Source organism: Bactrocera dorsalis, chromosome 5 (assembly GCF_023373825.1).
Source record: "Bactrocera dorsalis isolate Fly_Bdor chromosome 5, ASM2337382v1, whole genome shotgun sequence".
Taxonomy (NCBI): Eukaryota; Metazoa; Arthropoda; class Insecta; order Diptera; family Tephritidae; genus Bactrocera; species Bactrocera dorsalis.
This window is the reverse complement of record NC_064307.1, coordinates 7,447,426-7,460,581: the sequence shown is the minus strand read 5'-3', so window position 1 is coordinate 7,460,581 and position 13,156 is coordinate 7,447,426. Positions and strand designations below refer to the sequence as shown.

The 13,156-nt window shown below is 39.0% G+C and overlaps 1 protein-coding gene across 3 annotated transcripts in view; it reads left to right on the top strand.

Annotated features, from left to right (window-relative positions):
• Nucleotides 1–13,156, top strand: part of LOC105223411 (sodium- and chloride-dependent GABA transporter 1) — a 66,664-nt gene that overhangs the window by 31,457 nt on the left and 22,051 nt on the right. For all 3 annotated transcript variants that reach the window (XM_011201141.4, XM_011201142.4, XM_049458369.1), the window contains exon 2: nt 1,700–2,626. In XM_011201141.4, coding sequence (XP_011199443.2) covers nt 1,829–2,626 — 798 coding nt within the window. In that variant the 5' untranslated portion in view covers nt 1,700–1,828. The remainder of the gene's footprint in view (nt 1–1,699; nt 2,627–13,156) is intronic.

The window sequence follows — 13,156 nt, the reverse complement described above, 5'->3', positions numbered from 1 at the left end:
ATATATCCTCAAAGAAAAAAGTCTAACGGTGCGAAATCACACGATCTTGGTGGCCAATCGACTGGCCCGAAACGTGAAGTTATTTCACCGAAGTGTTCTCTCAATAAATTCATTGATATATGCGTTTTGTGGGAAGTGGCACCATCTTGTTGAAAATAAATGTCGCAGAGATCAAAAGCTTCAATTTCAGCCATCAAATAGTCGGTTATCATGGCGCGATAACGCATCATTTTTGAAGAAATATGGACCGATAATTCGAAAAAAAAGATATTGAAAAAAGTAGCTCTACTTGGATCACCCGTTATATTGTTTGTATAAACTTGTTGAGAGTCGCTCAATGGCGGAAACCATGCCAATTTAAACATAAATTCGAAGGCGAAACTTCAAGTTGGTATCGAACAGAGTTAAAGCAAAATTTTCACCTTCATATAAAAAAGTGAGTCTTTTACTAGATCGCATATATAAGTTTGAGTAATGGCAAACAACCGCTGTCTGTGACTTTGCTAAAAAACTTGTAACTCCATTCCTAAGCAGATCAATGACGGCAGATATTTTCTATGTATTATTAATATTGTTTTTTTTTTTAATTGAACATTTAGAAACGATTGATCCATTGTGGATGCTTCTTTTAAATATGAGTAAATATTAACACAACAATGATGTTTTTAAAATTTATGTAGAATATCGCTGAAAATATTTCTGTCTGAAATAATCGTTTCCATTGCGTATTGAAAGTCTTAGGAGAAAGTAAAACTTGACTATTTTTTTGCAAACAAGAAAACATTTCACTTAACACACGCAATAAACTGCATTTATATAATAATTATCCAATTTGTAAGCGCTTCTGAATGCTTTCCAACAGCTGCGTCTCCATTGGTCTCTTTCACCGGCGACACAAGTCAATAATCGCTCGAGACAGTTCCGCAGATAACTCTCCCCTGTATTTGCATGTGAAACAAGTGGACACAATGCAAACAATGATACACTTATGTACACCGACATACATATTTACATTCTTCTGAGCTGTCTGTCCGTGTGCTGGCTCAACTCATGCGGTCATATCAAAAGATAAACAGCGATAATAAAGTGATAGTAAAAGTGATGGGGCACTCAGAGATAGTTTGCTTTCAGAAAGCACTGTCACTGTCATTGTTGTTGTTGGCATACGGCATTCCAGTGCCGGCGGAGGAAGCAGATAAGCAGCTGTTGTGGCTGAAGATTCAAGTGATCTATAAACATGCATTGCGTCGATAACAAAGAGTCTGACTCATTTTGTTGCTTGTGTGTGTGTGTGTGTGTTTGCATGGAGGTGAAGACCACATGTGATTAATTATCAGCATCGCAGCGGTGAGCTAAGCGACAGCACCCGGAGATTATCAGCAAATCAAATAAGCTTGCTGTCTTAAACTCGCCGCGATGAGTAGCTGGGGTGGTATGTGCACACATACATAAACACCCATACATACATATGTACGAATTGTGCGAAATTCAACGAAAAAATCAAAAGAGTTGGGGAAGAACACAAACTGGTTTGATGGGCGAATGTGTTGAATACCAATGCGAATTTGAAAAAGAAGAGTTAGGAGTTTAGCTAGAAACACATGCTTCCTTGAAAAGTTAATGAATCACTTCTTTATTTTTGCCTATTTCCACTTATTATTCGCATACTTACAGTCTCCTCCATCTTTTTACTTTTCAGTTGTATTGGATTGAGACAAAAGAAGTCATTCTGTAGACAGTTCCCGAGTGTTACCAACATTTTGACAGGTTTCCACTCACGCGCTTGCCATAAGTGACAAATAATAGGCGTGCGGTCTGCTTAAGCAGCATGAATTCGACGTCATACCGCGGCCGCTCCAGCGACGAAGCACTCGATGAGCATTTGAAGCTGCAACAACGCCAACAAGCAATGCCGATGACAATGAGCACCACCCGTAGACAGTTGAGCGGCAGCACAGTGGTGCCGCCAACACCGCCACCACTCGAACGCATGCGCATGCGTACCGATTCCAATGCGACGAGCATCTATGTAATCGGCGCCGACACCACCAACAGACACATCGCTGCAACGGGCGGCGGTGGTACGGCGGGCGGCGCGCTGACAGATAGCAATCCGGCAACAATGGAGCGCAGACAACACAATCGTTTGTCTTGGGTGAATATGCGTAGAGGAGGCGAAGACGCGGCGCATCTGGAGGGCGTTGGAAGCGGCGCGGTGACTATCACGCCATCACCACAAACCACGCGCAGCTATATATCCACAGTATCCACAATCACAGCCACAACTGGCAACGGCGGCGACACGATAAGAAGCCGCGCTGGCGGAGGCGCTGGTGCAGGTGTACACATCGGTAACGGCACAATTAGTGGACGCACCACAGCCGCGTCGGGGCGCATGAGCACTAGTGGTGGCACTACCATCAGCGGTAGCAACAATACACTAAACGATATTATTTCCGATTATCACAGCCATGAGGCGGCCAGCAGCCGCGACTTCCACTACAACAACACAGTTGTGGCGTCGACGCCGCACATGAAGCAGCTCTCCAGCAGCGGCAGTTTTAACATGACCAACGGCAGCACGGTGAAGCTGCTGCCGGTGATGGACGACGAATCCAATCAACAGGTGAGTGAAAATGTATTTTCTATTTATAAAAGCATTAAGTGAAAAAGATGAGAGCGATCGTTCGAAGGTCTCATATTAAAATTCATTAGTTTGTCATAAGAATAATATTAATTTCCAGTGGGATTATGTACAGGGTTTGTCTAGAAAGTAATAGAACTGAGTCAATTTAAAAAATTTATTGAACCAATCGTTACAATTCTTTAAAAACTTTCAAAATAGGCTCCTTCTGAGTCGATGCAGCTCCGCTAGCGCGATTTCCAAGCATTGAAGGCGTCACGGAAGGCATTCTCCGGAATAGCCTTGAGAGCCGAGGTGCATGCTGCTTGGATCCCTTCTGTCGTCTAAAAATGCTTGCCTTTCATCGGCCTTTTCAGGCAAGGAAACAAAAAAAGTCCGGAGGCCACATCTGGACGGCTACGGAAGTATTGGGATGCCGACCTTGGTTTGGTAGCTGTTCACTAGAAAGGCAGTGTGAGCCGGGGCGTCAGCCAATCGGCTACGATGTCTTGTCGGACCCGATTGACCCTTCCTTTGAGTCTCTTGGGGGCTTCTAAGTAAAACTTAGTAACTTGGCGTTGATCATATTAAACGTCTCTGTCGCAGATTTACCGAATTTCACACAGAATTTACGCGTACCTCTGCTCTAACGATCGCTGTATTTTCGGTTTACACCACTCACAGAAACACGTTGCGCGAAAATGTTTGTCCTGACTTTCCAGGTGCTCGGAGACAACTGACCAGCCGCTCGTTCGTTAGCTAGGAATGCCTTCTACCGAATCCAGTCATTGCGACTCCGGACTTCCGGACAAATACTGTAAGTGTAGCGTATTTCGTCTTAGCTCTGGCACTATTGCGATTTTGTATGGAAATTTAAAGCCTTTAAACAATTTGTCGATCTGTTACTAATGCATTTTTACAAAACATTACATCATTCTTTGAACGGTGATGCAAAAAAAAAATTTGAAATAGCATTTTGGCAAATTGAAATTTTCATTATAACACTTTTGCATAATCTCCGAGTAAATGTGATGAAAATCACTACCTCAATAGAGATGATAATGGCGGAAATAATGGTCATCAAATGCCATAAACTTGAACAAAAGGAGGAAAAACGATAAACATTTCGCAAATGAACACCTTGGCAGTTTCCTATGACAAAGCCGAATGGCGGGAGGCAAAACAAAAATTGTGCAATTAAAAATCGAATATCAAACCATAAAAATAAACAAAAAGTGTAGATGCGAGCGAACGAGAAATGGAAACGGCGAATAATGGCGATAACGATGCAAATGAATGCAAATAAAGAAGTAAATCGCGCATTTCCGTACAATTTGAGATTTATTGTATAAATGTTTACTGCAACTGAAGCCGTCACCGCAAACAACATTGCCTACTGTCGCATCGCGCCCACCGCACCACGTAGCAACGGCACAGCCGGAGCCACAGCGCTCGTGCGTTGCGCGTATCGCATTTCAGTCAAACGGTTCCATAATTCCAACTATTTGCGTGCTCACATTGTTTACTTTACAACCAAAAAATATTTTATTGCACATTTTAAATGTTTATTTGTGGTTCATATCAATATATAAGAATGTGTCTGTGTGTGCGGGGGCTATCAATTGCGTGCGCTTGCGGCTTTCGACGTATCTCACACGGCGTTGCGCTCGTGCGCGCATTTATTCACGCAATCGCTCCGGCATACCTACACACACTCATACATGCCAATACGCAATGGCTCGGTGTGAAATTATCGGCTTTGAAAGCTCTTATGTAAGCGCAAGACACTGTTGGGGCACAAACGCTGCACTTGACTGCTATCGACCACCCGCCGTCAGGTTCGTTTTTCAAACAATGAATTAATTATCGCTTCGCATAAACGAGCGAGCTTGGGTACTAGATTTTCTGGTGGCTTAAGTGAGTGAAGACAATGTCAAAACCTCCAACCTGCACGGATTAAGCTCTTAGAACAAATTAAGTAATAACAGTTCAGCAGCTTGGTCATCTTCTCGGTAGGGAAATTCACACAACCAAACTCTATTGAGTTCCCAATCATCTTTGGTTGCACCTCATTTGCCATCGCTTCCGCAGTGGGCCCTTAGCATGCCAGCATCCGCTCACTCAGGCACCAGTAATTTATGTGTGTGTGTTGACAACCGTTTGCTTTGGTATTCTTCGCCGTTGTTAATTGAAATGTTTTGGTTTTGAGTGCCACAGCTAATTAGTCAATTGCAATTGCATTGTGCACATCTGCACATATGTATGTACATACAAATAAATACTCTGCATGGTATGTGTGTGGCAGTCACGAATGCACAAGCCGAAGCTACTTGTTGAGCACGTCTGCATTTACGCCACTGAAATCTGTGTGAGTGTATTTGTGTATGTATGTATGTTCGTATGTAATTTTCTCACGCTTTATCAGACTTCAAGTCACTTCGGCTGCATTATTTTTGTATGCGCACGATGCACTTGTATAAATGCCATTGTGCGTGCCAATGTGTATGCGCTTCGCTTGTCAGCGTTGAATTAATCGCAATCGTTTTTAATTAACTCCAATTGAGTGTTAAATTTGCATCTGGACGCTTGACGGAGGAACTTATTTATAACGGCTTTATTTTCGGCATTCGTCTTCACTATTACGTAACTGTTTTTATTGTTTACACGAGCTTTCTCAAATATACAATCTTAATATGTATGTATGTATGTATACATATGTGTGAATTTTTGGAAGCTCTTGCAAAAAATATAGTTGGGAGTTTGGCAAGGAGTGTCTTCGTGTAGATAAATGATAATTTTCCAAAATTATATTGTATAAGGATACAGCAGCTAGTTCTGTTGATAATTTTAAATGGTTTTAACATTTGATACTTTGATAAACAACATAATAAAAGTAAATAGTGGTGTTTGAATCACTACTTCATTCAAGTTTTTTCAGTGCCTCGCGTTGCCAACCTAAAGTTGGAAAAACCGACCATAAATTTTATAACGTTTTTTTTCAGTTTAAAGACTTGTGCTTTGCACGTATTCATTTCTATTCATAATTAAGGTTTAAAGGGCAAGCAAATTTATGAAGAAACATACGCTATTTAATTCTTTTAGATACAATTAATGGCACAGTGTTTGATTTTTTCGCAGCCGCAGCCTAAAAGCTGGTTATGAATTACCGTGTAATATTTCACTCATTTCAAAATGAATTTTTTACAAAATCTTTGCATACTTTCAGGCACAGCTGTAGACAATGTTATGGTCCCTTCTTCAGCAGCTTTGTGATTAAGAAATCTTTGGATTATTTCAAAGTTTAAATATGTTATTATTATTTACTGATCATTATTATAAAAACCTTTGAATTATTTCGAAGCTCAAATTTATTTAGTATTTTACTATGTGAACTGCAATAACTGCTCTCTTAAAAAACCTTTTATGTCTATTTGCTGCTAATATAGTTAAACGAGTTCGTTGCTTAAGTCTTTTGTCTTAAGTGACTTGCTGATACAAGTGCAAGTAGGAATGGCAGGCGGGGAAAAAATGCAAATAAACTACAACTGATGAATAATAATAACAGAAACATGCCTCATAAGCCAATTTATAGCACCAAAAGTAAAAAAAAGTATTGGGTAGTCGAAAAAGTCTTTTCGTTTTACTTATAATGAATTATAATGAACCAAATATGTTCATGTACAATTTTCATTGACATTTTTTTGCCATTTTTCCGTTGGAGACAGTATTCCATCAGTGTAAAACTTTTCTGATAGTTTGGCGAAAAACTGCGACAATTAATTTTCCCAGGCTTCTATTCAAGACAACTTTACTGCATTAAGGGAGTTCTGCATTGACCGAAACAAATGGTAGTTCGCTGGTGAAAGGTCAGGGCTAAATGGTGGAAGCATCAACACTTCTCAGCCAAGCTCCCCCAGTTTTTGCCGAGTCATCAAAGATGTGTGTGGTCTAGCGTTGTCCTGATAGAAGCCCTTTCTGTTGATCAGTTCTGGCCGTTTTTTCGATTGCTTGCCTCAATCTCATCACAATAAAATGTAGATCCAATCGTTCGTCCTGGCTGGAGCAGCTCATAATAGGTGATTCCTTTGCAATCCCACCAAACACTCAGCGTAACCTTTCGAGGCGTCAATCCTGGCTTTATGACCATTTGTTGAGCTTCACCACGCTTGGCCATGATCTTTTTCACATATTATTGTTGTATTTGATCGACTTTTCGTCTCCTGTTACAATTCGTTTCAGAAATGGTTCGATTTAATTTCGTTTCAGCAAAGAATCGCTGATGTTAAATCTGTCCATTAAATTTTTCGCAGAAAATTCATGTGGTACCCAAACATCGAGCTTCCTCTTGTAGCCAGCCTGTTTTAAATGCTTCAAAACCGTTTGATAATGATTGTTGAGTTCCTTAGCGATTCCATGGCTGCTTATGTGACGGTCCTGGTCAATCTTTTCCATAATTTCATCGACTTTTCCTACGATAGGTCGACCAGAGCGAGGTGCATCTTTCACATTTAAAGGCATTCAAGAGTTTCATAATGTGTTTTGATTAAAAAAATTAAAGAAAGGTAACACTGGAAGCAATTTTGTTAAAATATTTCTTTTGAATCCACTGATAAGTGTTTTAAGATATCATTTATGAAACCACAACAAAAAAGAGTTCAACAAAAACATTCCAAACCAAAAATTGTGCGGTTTTTCACAACGAAAAACAGCAAATTACCAAATTTTAAAAGTCAAAACAAATCAAAATGAGCCGGCCGATCTATTTACATACGATTTTGCTAATTAACCCATATAAATTTGTAAATAATTATTTAAATATATCTGCGAACTATTAAGATAAACAAAAGGCTACGCTGTGTGAAGCAAAGTAAAAGTAATCCACCTCATTGAATGTGGCCGACCGCTCGCTTCCCGCTCCGCCGTCGAGTTTCAAGGCAACACTTGAGCGCACAGCAGCTATTCGTTTGTTGCTGTTGTTGTTGTTGCTTATGACGTTAGGCAAGTGGCGCTGGTGCCGGCGTTGACGCAGCGAAATTGCAAAAGCGATCAAAACAAACAACAAATGTTCAATGAAATGTGCGCCTATACATGTGTGTGTGTGTGTGTGTGGGTTTCGCTTTTCAGCGGCAGCTCCTCAAACTGCGCATTTTACTCAAATCGCTTTTAATAAAACCAATCGATTTAAGTAGCGCCCTCTTACTGAGCTGGTAATTATCATTCCTCATGAATACATACACTTACACATACAAGAAGCGATAAATATTCAGCGGGAAATTAAAAGCAAACAGTTTTTGCAGATACAGATACACACATACATATACACCTATTGAGGTGTAATTTTGATGAGTAATTCGTGGATGCTTTACTGCTGTCCGCTTGAATTAGCCAATTCATTGCCGAGTTCATCTGCCTTTTTACCATTGTTTCTTTTTGGCTTACTCCCCCTCTCTTTCAAATCGAATTCAATTAACTTTTCGTTTATTGCCGAGATTACGGTTAAGTTGGATGTTACTTCATTGGCTTTATGCTTTTCGTAATCGCCAAGATTGCGGTTGTTTGCTTTGTTTACAACAAAAAGTGATGAGCGTTTGATAAAATGTATGAATATTGTAGTGAGAGCAACAGCAAGTTTTCACTTGCTGAATAACAACGATCTTCATGAAATTTTACACAGGTTTTTGAGATAAATTTTTTATAGTCTTGGACGAAGGATTTTTTTCGATTGCAACTATTTGAAAAAAATGTCGCAAAATATTTCTCTGAAATTTTATGTTTATACAGGGTGAACTGGGTTGAACAGGGTATATTAAGTTTGTCACGAAGTTTGTAGCACCCAGAAGGAAGCGTCAAAGACCCTATAAAGTGTATATATAAATTATCAGTATGTTGAGCTGAGTCGATTTAGCCATGTCCGTCTGTCCGTCCGTCTGTATATATAGTCCCTCAGTTTTTAAGATATCGTTTTGAAATTTTGCAAACGTAATTTTCTCTTCAAGAAGCTTCTCATTTGTCAGAACTGCCGTTATCGGGCCACATATAGCTGCCATACAAACCGAACGATCGGAATCAAAGGCTTGTATGTAAAACTTTCGCATTTGACGTGGTATCTTCACGAAATTTGACATGGATTACTGCTTAAGGTAATAATATAATATCCGAAAAAATTGTTCAGATCGGAATACTATAGCATATAGCTTCCATACAAACCGAACACATAGTTACTAAAAGATATGCCCCTGTGAAGGGTATATTAGTTTCGGTGCAGCCGAAGTTAACGTTTTTTTCTTGTTTTTTGTAAAAATTTCTGGCAAAAATCCCATTTTCAGTTTTTGTTCCAAAAATTTTAGAATTTCTTTGCTAACGGCGTATATTTGGAACAATACAAAACTCGAATAAAATATTTTTTTTTTTATTAAAAAAAAGTTTTGAAAAAAGGCTGTTTTTACCCGAGAAAACCTCTTTATTTGGGGTTTCACTTTAAAACATAAATAATATCAGAGCTAAAATCGCAGCAAACTTCGCGGTCAGTGCGCATGCGTGCGAATTCTGATTCATACGTACGCGATTGCCGGCTAAGCGCAGACAACTTGATGACAGACCGTAATTTGTAGTCTTTATGAATTATTCTGGTTATTAAAAATTGTGTGAGTGTGTGGAGAATTTTGCGCCAATTTCTTGGCAGGTTTCAAATTTCTCGTCAATGCGAGTTATTTCCCCAAAATATGTTAAAGTTTCTAGTAATCAGTTATAAACATACAAATGTACACATATGATATATGGCGCGATCGACAGCAAAAAGCTCAGCTTTAATGGCAACTTTCGCAATTAAAAAAAAGAACAATTGAATGGCATACGCTTTTGTCTACCTTTCCAGGGTTAATCAATTAAATGGCCAGAGTAGTAATAGTTGTCAACAAAAACTGGCCCAACACGCATTCAATAGCCGCACAGCTTTGTTCGCCTTTTTTATTATAAGGCTTTATTTTGGCAACAAAGAACCTTGCAAAGCTACAAAAAAACCGCTATAAAAGCCCGAAAACAATTAAGTCAAAAGCCGCATTTCTATGGAATTCTCTGGCTTTCAAACAGCAATTAAAAAAATGTTATGTAGAGTTGTGGCACGCACGCATATTTCTCTTTATGCGCAGACTCGCACACATTGAAACTTAGATTTTTGTAATTGTTGGCTTTAAAATGGTTGATGGCGACTTGGAATGGCATAAAGTGGTCCACTCAGCCAATTCACCACTGTTTCTAAACACTCGTGCCATACTGCCTTATATCAATGTGTTTTGAGGTGTTTGTTAGTATTTCTGTTGTTGTTGTGGCAAGCGATTCGCGTGGACAAAAACGAGCGCGCCAGCATTGAAATTTGACTCTGTCGCACATTGTCAGCGCTCCCTTTAATGACGACTTTTTGCCATACCTGTCTGACCGTCTGTCCGCAACGTGCAACTTTTGAAGCTTTTCTTGGTTTTTGCCACGCTCTGTAATTGTGATTGTGCTGCAAATAACAAAAAAAAAATCCACAAACATACAAACGTATGTATATATGTCTTTGTATATGTAATCATATGTGTAGAAATATGTTTTTGTTGTAAATCAAAATGAATTGTTGTAGGAAATTAGAGTGTGAAACTGCCGGACACCTTATACTGCTGCACTTAGGTGCCATTTTAAGTGAGTACGTGTGTGCGCGTCCAACAGAGTTGCTGAATTCGCTTATGGCACCTTAACAAGTTAACAATAATTTCATCATACCCGCCCCTCGTCAATTTTCACTTAGTTTCTGTTCATCATACGTCCTGGTTGCTCGGTCGCTCCTCATCAGGTGGTAATGGTTTGTGAGGTCTAATTTCACATTGTGCTGGCAATTCCGCAATCTGCCACATTTATCTCCGTTACAAATTCGCTATTTGAGACAGTAGCGAGTTTTTGAGACACTCGCCTCTACACCTACATATTTGTATATATCTGAAATGTACCCTGTAAGAATAGGAAACCTACGCGTCATATCTAAACAGCTGACAAACTACATGACCAGTATAAAAATTGGTTGAATGTCGGACTGTGAAGTTAATTTAGTTTATTCAAATTGGGCTGAGAATCCGTTCACGACGAATCACATCCAGTACGGCCATCAACAACAACTAATGATGATCAACAAGACGATCAATCGGCAATGGTGAGTCGAAGGCGGAAAAAACACGTCGAAGCAGGTCAAAAACCAAGATTAAGTTGACAGTTTTCTTCGATTATCTTGGTGTGGTGCACTTCGAATTTCTTCCGACTGGCCAAACTCTGAACAAGGAATACTGTCGGTTGCGCGTCGCATACTGCATTGATTCTTCATAAGTTTTTGACAGAAGTCCTTAATTTTTGTTCCGCTTTGGGTTCAATAATTGTATTCCCGCTTCTATGCCATCCCGGAAACTTTTTGACTTAGAGCAGAGTACAAGAGATGTACTGAACTGCTTGCCTTAGCAAAGTTCATCTTCTCGTAAATCGTGGAAGTTCTTACTGGATATTGTCCATTCGGTTGTTGTTGTTTAAGTTCAAGTGAGATGGAAGCTTCCAGCCACTTTCTCCTCCCTAGTTCAACTTTTGCAAGACTGAGGTTGGAACATTTCGGCAGCCTTATCTTCGGTGAACCATAAAACCAAGCCGAAGCTGATAGCAGCTTGAAATGGGCTCAAAGCGCTTTGTCGATTCGTGAGGGTCGTATGATCCATCATATGAAAGTTTTGGGAATATAACGAAATTATTGCTTTGATTGTTGGTGAAATAATATGTAACTTATGAGTTTAATTTCTTGCTGGGTATGTTGAGAACCACTTAAACACACATACCAGCACGTTACAATATGATTTGTCATTATAACTGAATATGCGCTGGTGCGTATCCGTGCATGAATTCACTACAGCCCATTCATATATCACCCTGTTTGTTGTCATTTGGAAATATGTGTGAATTTATGCTTTGCTCTCGATTTGGCTGTGCTTGTCATTGCGTCAGTGATACCTTGTTTTGATGGTTTGCATATGGTTTTCTATAAGGTGGTTGGGGCGTATTTTATTACATAGTAACGGTCATCCTTCACCGATTCTTCGAAGATAGTGAAAGGAAGAACACACGTGCACTCTGAGGCAATGATAATACGAAGCAGGGTAGCCAACTGACATTAAATTAAGTGCAGCCAAATTTTGATATACAAATTTTATATTTAAAAAAATTAGAATGCTATGGTCTTTTCTTTCTAAAACAGATTAATTAAATATTTACTCTCCGATTGTGGTCTGTGAAACACTGGCATTTATGCTTACTAAAATTACTCTGATTTGAAGCCAGTCTAACGTTCACTAGAGATTTGTGTTCTACTGAAATCGCAGTTAATAGGCAAATAGCTGTTTATTCTACCTTCCTAGAGTTAATAATAAGTAAAAGTGTGCCTCTGTAGGGTATTTAGTATGCTTAGCCAACCAAACAACACACCTAAAAATTAAGAAATATAAGCCTATCTTTTTCGCTTTAGGCGTTTAACACTTTTCGAATTACGCTCATTTCTAAAATAACTTCATGTGGTTGATGTGTAGAATTATTAATGTGTGGACGTTTTACTCATAACTTTACCTGGTCATAATATTAAAATTTTTCAATTAAAAAATTAAAAGTTATTTTGTTAAGATTCAAGAAATCACAAAAGAAAGTTTCTAGTACTCTTTTTTCGAATTTAAATATGAGAAAAAGTCTAACGATGCCATTTTAATAATAATATTTGAAATTTCGAGGTAGTTGATATTTGGAAATATATTGTCGGAAGAGTTTCATGGCTGATTTTTGGTTACTTACGAGGCTTAATTTTGGTTAGCAAAGTTCGCCACGAATTGATTCGTCGGCAAATATGCTGCACGAAAATATTACATGAGCGAGCGTAACTGTATCCTTCATCTCTGGCGCTGTTATTGCAGCATAAATGCAATTTTCCACTATTTCCTACTAACTTTTTAATTCTATTCTTCAACTTCGAGGCATGTTATGCTTGTTGTTGCATGCTCTAAACATTTCTCTATGCTTGAGTTCTTCATATGGAAACGATCTGTTACGTCTTTGAGCCAGATTAACGAATCTAATATTGCATTTGTTTTTGTTTTTGTTGTTTTTAATTTTGTTTTACTTTTCTGGTGAGCGTGTGGCTTCGGAAAGAACATGTATTGTGTAGAAAGAAGCATGATTTCCATCGCTTTTAGTTCTATAATTGCAGCATTGCCTACTTGTATGCTCCAGTCAGTAGTTACAGTGTGCACCTAAAAGTGTTCGTGCAAAAGCAAATGAACTTTTACCACTCGCCCATTGGCGCTTGCGTGCTTAGAAGTGTTTAAAAGCGAAGAAGCTACTGCATTTGCGCATTTTAATAAGTTTAATTACAAACTGGCTACCTTTAGATTGCGCAATTAGGTACTAACCACCACACATACACACACACTCACACGTGTACTTGCGTGAAAATATTTATGCATGCAATTAATACTGCAA